General features: G+C 38.7%; 2 protein-coding genes across 2 annotated transcripts; both read left to right on the top strand.

Moving 5' to 3' along the window:
* The first annotated feature begins 10,138 nt into the window (after positions 1 to 10,138).
* On the top strand, positions 10,139 to 13,115 carry LOC135516106 (gamma-interferon-inducible lysosomal thiol reductase-like). The gene is made up of 7 exons (XM_064940151.1): positions 10,139 to 10,366; positions 10,836 to 11,024; positions 11,176 to 11,250; positions 11,583 to 11,672; positions 11,999 to 12,151; positions 12,287 to 12,355; positions 12,771 to 13,115. The coding sequence occupies exons 1-7, from the start codon at positions 10,250 to 10,252 to the stop codon at positions 12,837 to 12,839; spliced, it is 762 nt and encodes a 253-aa protein (XP_064796223.1). The 5' UTR covers positions 10,139 to 10,249; the 3' UTR covers positions 12,840 to 13,115.
* A 1,729-nt stretch (positions 13,116 to 14,844) lies between these two features.
* Positions 14,845 to 18,103, top strand: mpv17l2 (MPV17 mitochondrial inner membrane protein like 2). The gene is made up of 5 exons (XM_064940139.1): positions 14,845 to 15,319; positions 15,635 to 15,796; positions 15,938 to 16,014; positions 16,153 to 16,279; positions 16,383 to 18,103. The coding sequence occupies exons 1-5, from the start codon at positions 15,130 to 15,132 to the stop codon at positions 16,481 to 16,483; spliced, it is 657 nt and encodes a 218-aa protein (XP_064796211.1). The 5' UTR covers positions 14,845 to 15,129; the 3' UTR covers positions 16,484 to 18,103.
* The last annotated feature ends 784 nt before the right edge of the window (positions 18,104 to 18,887 follow it).

Below are 18,887 nucleotides of genomic sequence, written 5' to 3'. Positions count from 1 at the left end.
TCTACTGACTCATGTATTTACTCAGTCCATCGGACCAACATTTTGCAAATGCACTTTTTCCTTAAAGAAAATTCCACCAAAAATGTTCTTTTGCTATTTGCTTATGATGCTAAATGTAGCATCATCTGATGCAAAATGCATCATACCTGGTTGTTTTTCTGTTTTGAAAGTCTTCCATCTCGAAAACTGGATTAGCTGACATGGAAAGAAATGTACGACTATATCACAAGTTATTCATATATATATATATATATAAAATCAGTGCCTTGCGAAAGTATTCGGCCCCCTTGAACTTTGCGACCTTTTGCCACATTTCAGGCTTCAAACATAAAGATGTAAAACTGTATTTTTTTGTGAAGAATCAACAACAAGTGGGACACAATCATGAAGTGGAACGACATTTATTGGATATTTCAAACTTTTTTAACAAATCAAAACTGAAATTGGGCGTGCAAAATTATTCAGCCCCCTTAAGTTAATACTTTGTAGTGCCACCTTTTGCTGCGATTACAGCTGTAAGTCGCTTGGGGTATGTCTATCAGTTTTGCACATCGAGAGACTGAATTTTTTTCCCATTCCTCCTTGCAAAACAGCTCGAACTCAGTGAGGTTGGATGGAGAGCATTTGTGAACAGCAGTTTTCAGTTTTCCACAGATTCTCGATTGGATTCAGGTCTGGACTTTGACTTATCCAGGTGTTAGAATGGCCATGTTTATTTTTGAACCATTCCATTGTAGATTTTGCTTTATGTTTTGGATCATTGTCTTGTTGGAAGACATCTCCGTCCCAGTCTCAGGTCTTTTGCAGACTCCATCAGGTTCTCTTCCAGAATGGTCCTGTATTTGGCACCATCCATCTTCCCATCAATTTTAACCATCTTCCCTGTCCCTGCTGAAGAAAAGCAGGCCCAAACCATGATGCTGCCACCACCATGTTTGACAGTGGGGATGGTGTGTTCATTGGGGCGGCAGGGTAGCCTAGTGGTTAGAGCGTTGGACTAGTAACCGAAAGGTTGCAAGTTCAAACCCCTGAGCTGACAAAGGTACAAATCTGTCGTTCTGCCCCTGAACAGGCAGTTAACCCACTGTTCCTAGGCTGTCATTGAAAATAAGAATTTGTTCTTAACTGACTTGCCTAGTTAAATAAAAATAAAAAATACATTGATGAGCTGTGTTGCTTTTACGCCAAACATAACGTTTTGCATTGTTGCCAAAAAGTTCAATTTTGGTTTCATCTGACCAGAGCACCTTCTTCCACATGTTTGGTGTGTCTCCCAGGTGGCTTGTGGCAAACTTTAAACAACACTTTTTATGGATATCTTTAAGAAATGGCTTTCTTCTTGCCACTCTTCCATAAAGGCCAGATTTGTGCAATATACGACTGATTGTTGTCCTATGGACAGAGTCTCCCACCTCAGCTGTAGATCTCTGCAGTTCATCCAGAGTGATCATGGGCCTCTTGGCTGCATCTCTGATCAGTCTTCTCCTTGTATGAGCTGAAAGTTTAGAGGGACGGCCAGGTCTTGGTAGATTTGCAGTGGTCTGATACTCCTTCCATTTCAATATTATCGCTTGCACAGTGCTCCTTGGGATGTTTAAAGCTTGGGAAATCTTTTTGTATCCAAATCCGGCTTTAAACTTCTTCACAACAGTATCTCGGACCTGCCTGGTGTGTTCCTTGTTCTTCATGATGCTCTCTGCACTTTTAACGGACCTCTGAGACTATCACAGTGCAGGTGCATTTATACGGAGACTTGATTACACACAGGTGGATTGTATTTATCATCATTAGTCATTTAGGTCAACATTGGATCGTTCAGAGATCCTCACTGAACTTCTGGAGAGAGTTTACTGCACTGAAAGTAAAGGGGCTGAATAATTTTGCACGCCCAATTTTTCAGTTTTTGATTTGTTAAAAAAGTTTGAAATATCCAATAAATGTTGTTCCACTTCATGATTGTGTCCCACTTGTTGTTGATTCTTCACAAAAAAAAAATAGTTTTATATCTTTATGTTTGAAGCCTGAAATGTGGCAAAAGGTCGCAAAGTTCAAGGAGGCTATATATATATATATATATCTTCAACAGGGGACTAAAACAAATACCAAAAGAGTTTTTGTGTGGAGTTTTTCTTTAATCGAGTCTCCAAAATTAGTTAATTCTAAACTGCATTAGTGAAGCTCAGTAGGCCATGATAGTATTGTTTGTTTTATTAAGTGTCATGTCAGGGATGTTTTAATTGGACTTTCTTTGTGAAACAGTGTGGGGGGGGGGGGAACATTCAGTGTTCCCCTTACTCGATACATTTGGTGGAGGCTTCACGAACTCTGAAATTGTAAGCCAGTATTGGGGCAAGTAGGACAAATGTCCATTTATTGCTGTTTTTCACGATTTTAATTGTTTCACTGTGTTATAAATCTGTGTTTGGTTTTGATTGTGCCAGGCCCACCCATTTCCCATTCGAAAATGGGTGACTCGTTTCAAACCAAATGAAAGGGAAGCTAGACAATATGCAATCGGCATATTTGGTCGGTCCTCAACGCTCCAACGGTATGGATGTCATCGCGTCACATTAACGTCACTTGCATTAACATTAATAACACATGTGCAGTGATAGTGTTTCGGCGGTTGTGCCCAATGAGATGACGTGGAGCAGGGTTAGCTTTGAGTTGTCCTTTAACCAGTTATCGTGAAACCACGTGTTATAGCACCCTCCCAAATGTTCAGGTGAATTATCCAGGCCATTACTATTGCTTATCTTTGGTACAAAACACCTGTAAATAGTGGTGTCATACTTCTACCATATCAGTTACCGAATACAAGTAATTAACATTTATTACGTTTGAATATTTAGGTTTGAAGCATATTTGAAAGAAATATATTGAAATATATATTGACGTATTGTTTTGGGTTATATATTCTGATTTTAATTAGGCTGGAAATGGATCCGAAACAGACGCTGACTAAATGAGCTTAGATGTGAAACACGTCTATTGACAAGTGCCACAGCAGCTTTGCATCAGTGGGCCAAGTAATTTCTAGTTTTCTTGTTAATGCCTTGATGTGTAAGTAATAAGCTAAGCTTTATCATTATCACTAGCAAGCGTTCCTTTCTTTTATTGGTTTTAATTGACCCGCAATGATTGAGGAAGCGGAGGCAGGCTCATCTACGTTTTAAAATCCAGCGCTGAATCTAGTTGTCCATGATGACATACTGATTGGCCAACCTTGGCCCCATTCACCTACTCACACAGAAGTGTCTCCCACTGGGGCCACCCATATGTAAAAGTAGTGGCCCCAGCCGACTTGTAAGTCGCTTTGGACAAAAGCGTCTGCTAAATAGGATATATTATTATATTATATATAAATTTGAGTAGAGATTATCAATAGTCTTGACACAAGTGTCTTTCAGCAAAGCTCCATTGTTGCTACCCTACCAAGGACGGTGACGACAGAGTTAACCAATACTGGGACTGACTGGTGTCTAGACTACAGCCTGTATATTTTAAGATTATAAAATGTATTATCTGAGCAGAAAATAGATTCCTATACAGATATGCTTTATCCATAGGGATGGGGAAAGCACTTTTTTTCCTTCATTTATTTGAAATCATGTTGGCGAAATTACATGAAAATATATTCTCAGCTTGGAGATTCTGGTTCTGTTTTATTATATTGCGAAAGGAGGCGGTTTGAAAGTGATACCAGAGGAGTGTTTGAGGTATGAAAATAATGTATGATTCGAAGAGAGGGGCATTTAATAATCGGATAAAAGTCCCCCAAATGCACTAGCCAACACATGATACTTCATACCGGCCAGACATGTTGCCAACAAGTTAAGGAACAAATTTCACCCGTTCAGAAACACTCCTTCAGTGAATAACCAACCTTTGTAGATGGAACAATGATGTCATTGGAAAGTGTTCCTTTATGGTGCCTAGGGTTTGTTTTTGATTAGATCTTTTTTTTAAGTAAATTGATTTGTCTGTCCAAGTGTTTGTTTGTTTCTTTGTTAATGATAACCTTACAGAATCTATAAAATAAGCTAGCTTGAATATTTTCCTTCATACAGAAAAGTACAAATGTTTACGATATCTAATTAACCAAATAGCAAGTATGCGTTTGAGAGCCAATCTGTCTGTCCCGAAAAGGGACTCCGATAGATTGATTTGATTTATTTTTTTCCTTTGTCATTTTAAACTTGAAAATGTTATGACTGCTTGTTCTTTTGTTTTTGATTATTTTTGTACTTGTCAAACAGTGCTCCCTCTAAAAAAAAAAAAGGAAAGAGGAAAAAGAAGAATTGTTACAGTCTTCTGCTTAACAGAATCGACCAAATCATTTTTTGAATGGCCCCCGGGCAGAATGGTCTGCAATGGGCCCTCTTCCCTGTGTGGCTTAAAATCCTTGATCTCTGTTCCTTTACCTTCTGTACTGCCGACTACTTCATCTTAGACTGAGCCTTGTGTATCCACGGCTGAATCTTAACTTTAGATAAAGGCTTAACTTTGCGTTTTTTGATGTCAATGGGACATTTTGAGTTGCTCTTGCAGATCTCAGTTAGGATTTGGCCGTAGATTGCACCCTAGATGATTTGGGAGGCGTTAGTTTTCAGGCTTTTCAAGTTTGAAAGAGAGGGAGGTGCACACTACTTGGTGAAAAATGTATGTCTACAGTCTTTGGTTGAGTCAACTATTAAATTAATTTGGAAATGTGTGAAAGTGAAGAGGCATGTATTACGATTTTGCACTAAGTCATTCTCGTCTCACTACACTCTAAGATAAAGACGTTCCGTGACTTGCTCTCTGTCATTCAAAAGTTTTTTTATTTGTTCAGTCTTATTTGTAAAATGGGTTGACTCCATTTAAAAGTATGCTTTCATTTACTTCTAAAAGTTGATCTAATCTATGTAACCCTTCAATCAGGGCTGGGTAGTAACGGATTACATGTAACGGGCATTGCGAAATTAAATTACAAATACATGAAGTAGGCCTAACTGTAATCAACCCGGATTACATTTTTTTTAAAATAACAATAATAATGTAATCAGATTAGTTACATTTATTAAAAACATCTGATTTACATTTGGGATTACTTCATATCTAATAATTACTAATATCAAGAGAAAGAAAAGGATAAAGCTTTGTCAGCATTGCTATCATTTAGCACACCCTCAAGACTTCTCCCATGCTCTCAAATATGCTAATGTTCTGCTGATCGCCCATCAAGGGTGGGTGGCTTCTTTTGTATTCAAACGGGTTTAGTGACTAGGTAAGGCTTCCAAAAGATTTTCCACCTAGCCTTCTGGTCAATCAGACAGTCGTCTGGACTCAACAGTGTTCCCGCGTGCTGCTTTGTAGCAGTGCACTTTGACTTTGTGTGCTCCGAGCGGGAGAGAGAAATGCTCTCTGACAGCTGTCTGGGCAATAAACAAAAAACAGTCTTGAAAGCAACCACTGTTGTTACTCTAGATGAGAAGAGAGTCCCAGCTTTCTGTAGGTTTACTTTTATTGATCTGCTCTTAATATTGAACAAAGGGCACTCACGTCGGCGATTCAATTCCAAGGTGATTGCGTAGGCTTACTCATAATAATAATAATTATTATTATTAATTAATTTACTGACTAAAAATCAATTACACAGGTATAATTAGAATGTAGATTTAGCAACTAGCTAACCAGTCATCGGGTGTTGAATGAGCCCCAAATGATTTAGCCTAAAGTGCCCAAAATGATGTATACAAATAATCTCTATTGAAAAAAAATGAAGATTCGGGAACCCTATTGTGACAGTAAACTAATAACAATTGCCTAATTGTCAAACTCAAAATTCATCACAATGACTGGTTTAGATTGCACATCAAAATATCTGGAACCATGCATTCCTGCTTGGACATGTTAGATTAAACATGCATTTCTTGAATCATACTAATACACCTTTTTAATTAAGCATTTTGAATGACTAAGTTAATTAGGCTACACATTCTCTCTATTGCGTGACCAAATCATGGGTGGGTGCCCCAACTAAAACCATTAGCATGGAGCCTGCTCTAATACATTAGAATATAGAACTTGTGAATTATGGTCCCCAATTTGGAAATAGTCATGTTGCTAAATTAATAATTATGCTATTTAGCAGACGCTTTTATCCAAGCGCCATGATCTACCAACTAGGTGCACTTTAAACATTTTTAGAAAACATCTAGGTGTTAAACTATTTAAAAAAATATGTCATTTGATTCCTCAAAATGAGTAATGTAATCTGATTACTTGATCATTTTTCATGTAACTGTAATCCATAACTGATTACATTTTAAGTTATCTGGCCAACACTGCCTTCTATGTAGAGTTCATCCTAAGTGGCTGTGTATGTGATCATGTGACTGTCATTAGAATGCAGGTCAGGTACAGTACATTTTGACAAACCTTTCTTTGGAGAAAACAAAGTACAGTATGATATGATTCTTATTGTTCTGAGATGTGGTGTGAAGTTTTTCCCTTTTTCAAAACGGTGACTGGAAATTAACAGGACAGTCTCATAAAGCTACTCTACACCAAAGTGCAATTGAACTCAGAGGGAGCACTGTCTGTGAACCAGTGGGAGTCTACTGGTTGTGATGTGCACAATCCTTATGTACGTAAAATGATTATTCTCTCTTTCCCCAATCTGTTTTAATTCAGATGCAACATTTTTATTTCTTTTGTTTTCTGTGTACAGCATGCTTTGGAGTTGTCTCAAACAGGTACTCTTACTTCTGTACTGTTTTTTTCCTAAGGTTGATGAAATGATTTTAAAAAATCTATAAAAGATGTAAGAAAAAGAAAAGGTCTTGTGTATTTTTGTCAGTAAGTTTCAGTCAAACCTGCGACAAGAATAAATGGGAAGAATTCAGAGTGGGAGCCTTTCCTACTCTGAGGATAGTTTGGGTCAATTCCTTCTTGAATTCCTGTCAGTTGAAGGCTATGGTAGACGTGTGACGCAGTTGGTATTGCATTTAAACCACAGGAGGGTGCCATTTTCTGGATGAATTTCAACATGTGTGCCGACACACATTACGGGTTGGAATCAATCAAACCTGTACTGACTGTATTTGAGCCAAATTTCAGAAGAATCACTTATCTCATGTTCAACGAAAAGCATATTTGTTATTACTATATGTTCAATTGCGGTGGGGGGGACTCCGTTTGGGTTACATTAAAACATGCATTTCCTGGGGCTTTAAGTAGACAATTCCATAAGGTGTTTGCAAGAGAGCAGAGACAGACCGAGGCAACAATCGATCCTTAGAGGAGAACCGACTACAGAAGAGTAGTCCAGTCGTAAAGAGTCAACTGTCACAGCATCCTCAAGTCATCCTCCTGTCCTGTTTGTCTCTGCAGTGAAGATTGCGACAGCCCTACAAGGATCCCATGACGCTAGGTTAATCTTTAACAGTAAATGAGTGTTGTTTTTTTTGCTGTGGTATGCATTGCCCATGAGGCCATGACTCTTGAGTAAGAACAGTCAGGTGGTACGAGGAACAGTAGCAGGGTTTCTAATCATAAAGGAGGAACTTCCAAGATCTTTGAGCGAAGACAACACTGACTCACCAGTGGCATGATTGGTTGGAAGTTACAATTGAATACTGCCACTGATAGACTGATTGTGCAACCCAACACTACTACGAACATGTTGACATAAACCTCATATTGCCTCATTCTGATTAGAAGTAGTTTTTAAGGCAATGTGAGAAACTTGCTTCGTAAAGGACACTTAGTTCATTGCAAGACGTCAGTGCTCCACACAGTCAATAATAGGCCCTTAAAGCTATAGAAGACTGCAGTAATGTAACAGGCTGATTTGGAAAGAGTGAGTTGTAACTGGTTTAATCCATGGTTCCGACAGGCTCAGAGGAGTAGTGCTCTTGCCTCTGCATCGCAGGATCGGTGGGTGGATCAAACCCCTGTTACAGCTCACTTTCCACATCAACCTGTTACAGTGATGTAGCAATGTAAAGCATGCCTTGATGTGAATATCTAGAACAATATACAGTTGAAGTCGGAAGTTAACACACTTAGGTTGGAGTCATTAAAACTAATTTTTCAACCACTCCAGAAATGTCTTGTTAACAAACTATAGTTTTGGCAAGTCAGTTAGGACATCTGTAATTTTTCCAACAATTGTATCACAATTCCAGTGGGTCAGAAGTTTACATACACTAAATTGACTGTGCCTTTAAACAGCTTGGAAAATTCCAGAAAATTATGTAATGGCTTTAGAAGCTTCTAATAGGCTAATTGACATCATTTGAGTCAAGTGGAGGTAAACCTGTGGATGTATTTCAAGGCTTACCTTCAAACTCAGTGACTCTGCTTGACATCATAGGACAATCAAAAGAAATAAGCCAAGATCTCAGAATTTTTTTTTCTTTTTTTTTTTTAGAACTCTACAAGTCTGGTTCATCCTTGGGAGAAATTTCCAAACGCCTGAAGGTACCACGTTCATCTGTACAAACAATAGTATGCAAGTATAAACATCATGGGACCACGCAGCCATCATACCGCTCAGGAAGGAGACACGGTCTGTCTCCTAGAGATGAACATACTTTGATGCAGTGCAAATCAATCCCAGAACAACGGCAAAGGACCTTGTGAAGATGCTGGAGGAAACGGGTACAAAAGTATCTATATCCACAGTAAAACGAGTCCTATATCGACACAACTTGAAAGGCCGCTCAGCAAGGAAGAAGCCACTGCTCCAAAACGGCAATAAACAAGCCAGACTACGGTTTGTAACTGCACATGGGGACAAAGATTGTACTTTTTGCCGAAATGTCCTCTGGTCTGATGAAACAAAAATAGAACTGAAACCATAATGACCATCGTTATGTTTGAAGGAAAAGGGGGAGGCTTGCAAGCTAAAGTACACCATCCCAACCGTGATGCACGGGGTGGCAGCATCATATTGTGGGGGTGCTTTGCTACAGGAGGGACTGGTCCACTTTACAAAATAGATGGCATCATGTGGATATATTGAAGCAACATCTCAAGACATCAGTCAGGAAGTTAACGCTTGGTCGCAAATGGTTCTTCCAGATGGACAATGACCCCAAGCATACTTCCAAAATTGTGACAAAATAGCTTAAGGACAACAAAGTCAAGATATTGGAGTGGCCATCACAAAGCCCTGACCTCAAACCTATAGAACATTTGCGGGAAGAAATTAAAAAGTGTGTGCGAGCAAGGAGGCCTACAAACCTGACTCAGTTACACAGGCTCTGTCAGGAGGAATGGACCAGAATTCACCAACTTCTTGTGAAAAGCTTGTGGAAGGCTACCCGAAACATTTGACCTAAGTTAAACAATTTAATGGCAATGCTACCAAATACTAATTGAGTGTATGTAAACTTCTGACCCACTGGGAATGTGATGAAATAAATAAAAGATAAAATAAATGATTCTCTCTACTAGTCTGACATTTCACATTCTTAAAATAAAGTGGTGATCCTAAGACAGGGAATCTTTACTAGGACTAAATGTCAGGAGTTTAAATGTATTTGGCTAAGGTGTATGCAAACTTCTGACTTGTATGTAAACTGTATATGTATCTGGGTAAAGCTTGCAGGTATGATGCTTAACTTGTAATAATTGTGTACATGTATGAATGAGCCTTTAATGTTCAGTTCATTATAATATGTATTATAAGGCTTATAAAATGTTTTGTCTTATGTATCAACTTTTCAACTGGCTCAGAATGTTAGGTATAAGTAGTAGGCTATAAAAGGTATCAATATTTAGTCAGGATAACGATGACATTATTATAATACATTATAAACAGTTAAGTTATGCCCGTTTTACAACACGGTAATGAATCTCTATGAACAGCAATAAGAGTCGCATGAAACAAAGCTCCAAAATGATCTCCAGGTGAATAACAACTCGTGACAACGTAAGCATTTTCAAGACAATTCCCAACTCGTGATGTGGCACAATGTTACTCGTCTCTAGATATCTGTAATGTCTACCTTTTTTCAAATGGTCCCGATAGTCTGTTTTTTTCCGGGCTACAATGTTACGCCACCGTTGTTTTTTTATAGCGCTACCTTGCCGGTGCTTAGTGACGTTATTGGTGGTCACGTGACTTAGAGCCAATCACATAATCGAACATCTTTTTAACAAGGAAGAGGGCAAGCGACGCAATTTAAATGACTTTAGATATTTGCTAGTTTTTTGTGGGTGGCGGCAGAGTTTGTCATCTTGTGCTGAAGGAAAGATGAACGGTATTATTCTGCTCACACTTTTGACCATCTGGTCAAATGTAGATTGTACGCCGTGCTCATATTCTCCGTCGCAGTGGTGTACCTCTGTAGACTCAGCCATCGAATGTGGGGTAAGATACATTCACGAGTTTCTTCTCGGGATTAAATGGATAGAATGTTTTGGTAACACTGCATGAAAACTTTAATTTTGATTACATGGATCGTCAGTCCTTGCATCCATAGCTATGTCCATTAATTTGAGTGTGGTTTAATTTCTCCAGCCACATCCCTCAGCTTTTTCCTGAAACGGGTGTGTTTCAACTCCTGATTGCTGCTTTAATAGAGAATGGACTGAGGGAATGAGAAACTTGTGGTGAATCTTTTTGTACATGGAAAAATAATATTAAAATATAACATCAACACCCATCAACTTTTTCTCTTCCGTAGGTCCTGATTGACATATCATATTTAGGACTACTAAACATTCAACCTAACTCATTCTGTGTGTGTGTGTGTGTGTGTGTGTGTGTGTGTGTGTGTGTGTGTGTGTGTGTGTGTGTGTGTGTGTGTGTGTGTGTCGTTTTACTTTTCTTGTGGCAGGTTCTGAAGCAGTGCCTGGAAGCCAATGCCACCAAGCCCAACACACAGGTGCAGCCCATGCAGGTGGATTTGTATTTTGAAAGTCTGTGCCCAGGATGCCGGTTATTCCTTACCTCACAGCTCTTTCCCACATGGACCATGTTGCAGGACATCATGAGTGTCACACTGGTGCCCTACGGAAATGCACACGTAGGTCTTATACAGTAGGCTAGAAATGATGACGCTCGTCTCATGTATTATGATACTTTATTGGATATTGCTTAGACAACGTAATTAGCAGTGATTGGCGTTGAGGAATTCTGTGTTTAGTTTGAAATAATTTTTGTTTGTCTCACTACAGGAGTCTTTTGATGGGAAGCAGTATCAGTTCACCTGCCAGCACGGTGAGGAGGAGTGTCTCGGCAACATGATCGAGGTGAGATTTTGGTATCACTTTATTTTACAGCCCACTGTTTACCAGGTAGTTACTTGTAAATTACTTATTAAAACTGTACTTATCTAATAATTGCATAGTGATAACACTTTGGTTTCTCTGCGATTCATGGACACAAGCTTCACTTTGTAAGCTGAATTATTTAATGTAAGTACCAGAAAAGTATCCATTGTCACCACATAGCTTCCTAGTTAATAGCAGGTAAGTACCGGCTTAAACCGGGCTGTAACAAGAAGTGTTCCGGGGGGGAAAAGCGACATTGTTTTACACCTTTAAAAAAAAAATTTTTTTTTTATCTTTCCTTCTCTCTCCAGACCTGCATATTGAATGCTACAGGAAGCAAAGCATTCCAGATTGTCTACTGCATGGAGGCCTCCACTGATGTTATTAAAGCAGGGGAGAAGGTGAGTGACATATTACCTCTTACCTTCTTTCTCTCAACACAAGACCATGAAAAGGCCACGCCTCAAACAATATACAGCAACCCCCTTATTTTTTTTATTCAAATGCTCCTGAGAAATACGAACAAAGAGGCTGAAATTAAATCCAAAAATGTATAATGCCGAATCACTTTTCGTGCTTGGGGATTAATGATGAGTTCTGCTCTCATGTGGTAGTCTAAGGTATGGCTGGAGGGCAAGACAAGATATGACCAGATGGCATTGTAAATATGAGGACACTTGGAAATATTGACAATAATAATGTTTCCGACCACCTGTCCCCTTGGCAGTGTGTGGCACTCTATGACCCGAACACCAAGTGGGACAGCATCATGACCTGTGTGAAGGGAGACCAGGGGAATCAGCTGATGCATCAGAACGCAGTGAAGACTGGTGCCTTAAAACCAGCCCACGACTATGTGCCTTGGATTGTCATAAATGGGGTTAGTTCACTGAGGCAAAATATTTTTGTTGTATGTGTCAGCAAGTTTACTGTATTGCTGACGGCTTCTAGTAAAGTCTGTCACATTCGACAAAGTTTATTGCCTCGATTTGTAATATCCGGAATCTTCTTTCAGGAACACACCGATGACCTTCAGAAGAAAGCAACGTCTTCACTCTTCACTCTGATCTGTAGCATGTGGAAGGTAGATTTTGGCGAACATAATTACCATTCCAGTTTTAAGTGTTATGTCCTATCCATCTTGTCCTTTCTTCCTTCCTTGTTTCTATACAGTGTATTCGGAAAGTATTCAGACCCCTTCCCTTTTCCACATTTTTTTTTAACGTTACTGTGGGAAAAGTCAAGAGGTCTGAATACTTTCACGAATGCACTGTACGTAGTTTTCCTGTCTATAAAAACCACTGACTAAGATCAAATGATTAGAATGAGTATAGACTAGCCTTTGCAGATACTGTACTAGAAAAAATAGGTCATTCAGTCACCCTCTGAAGTTGGAATTTGTTGACGCCTTTCTCCACTAGAGTGTGCTGTGAGGAAAAAGAAAGATAAGCGTGCCATCCTTTGATTTCTGAAGTATACTATGTCATACTATCCTTTAGGGGCCCAAGCCTGAAGCCTGCGGTGCAGCTCCAATGAAACGACACAGAAGTTACTGCCATGACGAGTAAATAATCTACATCTTACCAATACGTATGCCTTTGTGTTCAATTTCAATTGCCAAATAGGGATGGTAAATCTGAACTTTTTTGACACACTATCAATAATGTTTTAAACTGGTTTGACTGTCGGTATCACAAAGTTCTTCCGATATTCAAGAAAAGGGACATTGTGTATTGTATCACATTGCTCTGTGAATGAGCCTTCTGTGGAATGAGCTGTGTGAAATAAACTCTCAGTCATCTATTTTTAATGAAGGGACGAAATTAAAGCTAACTATTTTAAAATGACTCTGTCTTCACTTAATCTGCATTTTATGTTGAATGTGACCAGTGTTTAGCCTATGAGAGCAGATCTTTCGTTTTTTGACAAGCGCTGTGGTGTAATGGAGATGAATACCTCATTGAGTGAGGGCTCTTACAGTAGAAAGGCTTTGATGTGGTTGTCATGGTTCTGTATGGCCTCAGTCTTGCCTAGGAGAGACCGCAGTCAAACCATTGATAACAGGCCTCTTCCCTGGTGGTTTAATAGAACTGCCTGTGCCGCATTTAGTAGTGTTAAAGAGCCATGTTCTTCTATATAATGCTGATTATGAGATAAAGGGTCATGTCCTTCAAGATCATTTGGTTTGTCTATTGGAGCACAATTTTTAAAAAATGTATACTGGTAGGAAAGAAAAATGCAAGATGAGATTGAAAGTATGATGGCTACAAGATTTCAGGCTTTTTGATTATTCTTTGGTTGGTAGTAGGGGTACACAGTGAAATTATTTGACCGTTAGGAAAGACACCTACATACAAAGTCTCTGGGTCAAACGGGGCAGCGGATAGGAGGGTTTAAGTGAGACTACTTATAACAGTGCAGCTTATAGGCCAATCAGTGCCAATCTTTTGACGTCTTTCCTAATGCTGAACAAATTTTCCTCGAGGACCCATAAGGTTCGTCTGGATAGATTTTCCTCCATCTTGGACATTTTGGAAAACCTTTTGAAAAACTTTGTTTGTTAGGCCCATGGTGCATCTCTTGGTTTGTGCATCTTAGCTTTTCTCAAACTAAGGTATTTAGTTAAGGGATGACTGAGTTATTGATAAATCAGATTTTACATGTTCATTTAAATATTCTGTTAATACACTTCCTATCATCTTGAAACTCTGTATGGACATCAGACATTACCATGATGAACCATTTTAAGTTTGGCATTTATATCTTTAAGACAAAGGAAACTACAGTATTAACAATTCACATTTTGACTATGTAATGCTAATGCTTAAAATAATCCATTAAGAAATCTTGTTCTCATGGACTAAAAGTCAGATTCACTCCAAATGTGTTATTTGGACTAATCAAAATAGTCTAAAGAAAATAATATTGATGCATTGAGAGACGGCCACACTTTACTAATAGATGCATATTAGGACATAGGCTAATATGCTACAATATGCAAAAGAACTTCAAAAATCTTCTTCTCATGAACCATAGGACCAAATGACACAAATTTGGAATGTAGGCCCATTTTAATGGCTTAACTTGTGTTTGAGAAAAGCTCAGGCATTGGTCAAAAGATGGCTGAGTTATTGACAAGTCAAACATCAGATTTTACCTGTTCAAGAATGAGTAGCATACTCACAGGCCTTACGCACTGATCTAAAGCTGGAGATGCTTGTGTTGCGTAGGCCCTACCTAGTTTTGGATGGATGTACCATTTTTATTGAGCCATTTTGTTGTTTAAAACAAACCACCTTTACACCTTTATCCCTAGTGAATCAGTGACAAAACTGTGAAGTCTGGATTTCTGCTTACTCAATGTCTTTCTAATCAAAGCAGACATATGACCTTTGTTCATTTTCTATGCATTGTTTCTGGTGTGTTTTATGAAAGACAACTTTCTATGCCTAGCCTACTATTTTATGTCAAAACAGTTAAATGTTGGTCTATTTATGGATTTAATTTGGTATTTTTTATCATACAAATTATTTGATGTGTTAATTTAACGTAAATTATTTTGAGAAATCCGAATTCGCGCTTCAGTTTTTTTTGTTGTTTTTTTTGCGCAGCTTTAGCGAGTATGATGTCCTCAAACTCCTCCCTGTTACGCATTTGACACATAACCAAATTGCGCTTGGCAAGGGCAGGTAGGCCTCGTCAGGGGACCTGATGAAATAAACTGATATAGCAGCCTATATAAGTATGGATAGCCGCAGTCTTCGATAGTACTGCAAAAATATATATATACGATATTGAACCTTTTATAGTGCCGTAGTGGACCAGTTGAATTGGATTTATGTCGTTGGAATAAGAATCATGATTCCTCAGTCGAGCAGAGCATTTCTCTTCAAGATTGCTGGTTACTGGAAGCCGCTTTTCAAAGGCAGGTTTCTAATTGTAACCAATACTGTGAGCTGTGGGTGTATGCTTGCCGCCGGCGACATCATTCAGCAAACCAGAGAGACACGGAGGGTCCCGGAGAAGGCACGTGACTGGACGCGAACAGGTAAGGTCCACGACCAAGGACAGCAGCCGATAAGAAGCCTGGTTTCCACCTTGTATGAAATAAGTTCTGAAGCGAAATGAACAATGTGCTAGGGGCAAGAGAGCCAATCATAGTCAAAGTAGCCTATCCGAAATAAAAATGCAAAGCATACACAATGAACTTCAACTATAATATTCCAAACCATAGGTATAATGATATGCTTTATGTTGACATGATTTTTGCTTATTATGTTTTCCAACATTCTATGCAGTAGTTATGGGTTTCACTAACTGCAAAGAACGTTTCATTTAGCTGTGTTACTGCTGCCCTCTGCAGGTTGCATGTTTGCAGTGGGATGCTCAATGGGACCCTTCATGCACTACTGGTACCAGTGGCTGGATAAGTTCTTTCTCGGCAACGCTTTACCTGCTGTCACCAAGAAAGTCCTCACTGATCAGCTGATTGCATCACCGACCATGGGAGCATGGTATTTCATTGGTGAGATATTGATGTGTTTTTTTCAAGAAGTCAGCATTTCAGTATACTGAAATTAATGTGTACTTGGACAGTTTGCAGAGAATGGGAATTGTCGGGGCAATCTTTATGTATTTTGTCTTTATTGTCACTTTCTTTCTCCAGGTATGGGAAAGATGGAGGGTCAAAGTCTATCTGAGGGGTTAGAGGAATTCAAAGAAAAGTTCTGGGAGTTCTACAAGGTTAGTGGAACAGTTTGGCTAAGAGTATGAGAAACAGTTTGATTAAGAATCCCAAGCCTATTGTACTGAACTGTACTATTGCTGTCCCGGTTGATGCTCCTAGTTCTCAGAGTTTGTTTGTGCTCCTTTTCATTCAAGGCGGACTGGTGTGTTTGGCCCGCGGCACAGATGATCAACTTCTACTTCTTGCCTCCTAAGTTCCGTGTCCTCTATGTCAATGTCATCACCCTGGGGTGGGACACCTACCTCTCCTACCTCAAACACCGTAAGAGCTGTTCTGACGCCATTTTGTTTTTGTCTATTCAACATTACACCGCCAATGATTCAGATGTTCTTTAACAGTAATAGTATCGTCTCTGTTGTTCCAGGAGACAATGTTGAAGGAAACACTGCATATGTCACTGAGTTGAATGAGCCAGACCTGGAAGTGTCAGGGTCAGCAACCAAACAGTTGAAAGAGAAGCTCTAACATTGGATTGGTGTCATTTGAGAGCATCGCCGGACTTGAATTCGATGTCACTGACCATGACCATGGCACCATTCTTTATGTGTGCCTTAAAAGCACTACCTATTTCAACAGTTTTATACTAAACTATGGTGAAAAATGTTGCGCCTAGACAGTGCATACCACATGTACTGTATAGTGCATGCATTTTCCACTATAGCCTAAAGTGTTGTCTGGTTGTTGTTGTATTTAGTGTCTAGTTTATTAGTATACGAAGGCAATGTCCCGGTCATCATCTCAGTTGCTAATCTACCAACCTATTAATGAGAGTGAGACTTGTTTCAGGTGTGCCACAGTTTACTTCTACTACTATAATGTAATCTATGTTGTTTACCCAGTCAAACCTGTTTAAGTAATGACTGATGTGCAGAAAGTTACACATATCATTCTTGTGTAATAGGCATAGGCTAATATATGTCTAGTAGGTGACATGAATTACTCCCCTTGTGATATTTAACGATCCTATAATTTATTTAAAGGAATAGCTTTTTCGAGCATCTTAAAATAGTTATAAAATCTTGATAATCTTTTATTTAAATGATGTCTTTTGAAATCAACCAATTTCTTTACTGGTATGGTTTGAATGTATTAATATCGAATATTATTTTTAATATGCCTGTAGATTTCTTAGGTTTATATTGAGGTTGAATAAATGCCTTATAATACAGTATGTCAAATGAGTCAATCCAATACTGTAGCTGCAACTGATCAAAGATAATGTTAATCTCCAAACAAAATGTATGTTTATAATTGCATTGTAACAACATAAACTCCAGGGCCCAGATTCACAAAACTTTCTTCCAAAGAAATGTCTTAACTGCCATTTATTTCCGTAAGCAAAGTTGCTATTTTCTCAAAAAGGTTATTTGAAATGTTATTGCGTTATTTCTTATGTTTCTCCTTAAGCACAAAGTTAAGAAGAAATTTGATTATTGAAAATAAAGTTATTGGATTTGTTCTTGGAAATGTTCTCAATTTCAAGATGGCTAAACCTTTGTCTAAAACTCTGGGCAGTAAGAGAATAAGCTAATGAAAGCAATTGAACACATGTAGCCCTTTTCTGCAGTCACTGGACAAATTGCCCTCTTATGGCCTCATAGGTGGAATATTATTAATATTTTTTATAATTATTTCAAATGTATTTATTTCAAATGGTGTTTCTATGTCAAATGGATTTGTTCCATTTCAGTTATCTGTCATGTATATTAAGTTTAATATTGGGATGCAAACTCCAAATGAAATACATTTGAACTCTATATCTGACATGGTACAGGTGTCGTCTTTTGTTTATGCTCATAACCATGTGTGTGAGGTGTATACTTTTGTTTCAAAGTAGATTTGTTTAAGACTACCAAGAAACACTCTGTAACCCAGATTTAACCCAATGCTAAAGAATGTGCAAAGCTGTCATAAAGGCAAAGGGTTGCTACTTTGAAGTATCTCACATATAACATATATTTTGTTGTTTAACACTTTTTTTGGTTACTACATGATTCCATATGTGTTATTTCATAGTTTTGATGTCTTCACTATTATTCTATAATGTAGAAAATTGTAAAAAATAAAGAAAAACCCTGGAAAGAGTAGGTGTCCAAACTTTTGACTGGTACTGTATATATACAGTATATCTATATATTTAAAAATATATATATATATATATATATATATATATATACACTGCTCAAAAAAATAAAGGGAACTCTAAAATAACACATCCTAGATCTGAATTAATGAAATATTTTTATTAAATACTTTTTTCTTTACATAGTTGAATGTGTTGACAACAAAATCACACAAAAATGATCAATGGAAATCAAATTTATCATCCCATGGAGGTCTGGATTTAGAGTCACGCTCAAAATTAAAGTGGAAAACCACACTACAGGCTAATCCAACTTTGATGTAATGTCCTTAAAACAAGTCAAAATGAGGCTCAGTAGTGTGTGTGGCCTCCACGTGCCTATATGACATCCCTACAACGCCTGGGCATGCTCCTGATGAGGTGGCAGATGGTCTCCTGAGGGATCTCCTCCCAGACCTGGATTAAAGCATCCGCCAAATCCTGCAGAGTCTGTGGTGTGGCGTTGGTGGATGGAGCAGGACATGATGTCCCAGATGTGCTCAATTGGATTCAGGTCTGGGGAACGGCAGTCCATAGCATCAATGCCTTCCTTTAACAGGAACTGCTGACAGACTCCAGCCACATGAGGTCTAGCATTGTCTTGCATTAGGAGGAACCCAGGGCCAACCGCACCAGCATATGGTCTCACAAGGGGTCTGAGAATCTCATCTCGGTACCTAATGGCAGTCAGGCTACCTCTGGCGAGCACATGGAGGGCTGTGCGGCCCCCCCAAAGAAATGCCACCC

Source organism: Oncorhynchus masou, chromosome 3 (genome assembly GCF_036934945.1).
Source record: "Oncorhynchus masou masou isolate Uvic2021 chromosome 3, UVic_Omas_1.1, whole genome shotgun sequence".
Lineage (NCBI taxonomy): Eukaryota > Metazoa > Chordata > Actinopteri > Salmoniformes > Salmonidae > Oncorhynchus > Oncorhynchus masou.
Note: the sequence above shows the minus strand (reverse complement) of the source record. Positions and strands in the feature narration are given on the sequence as shown.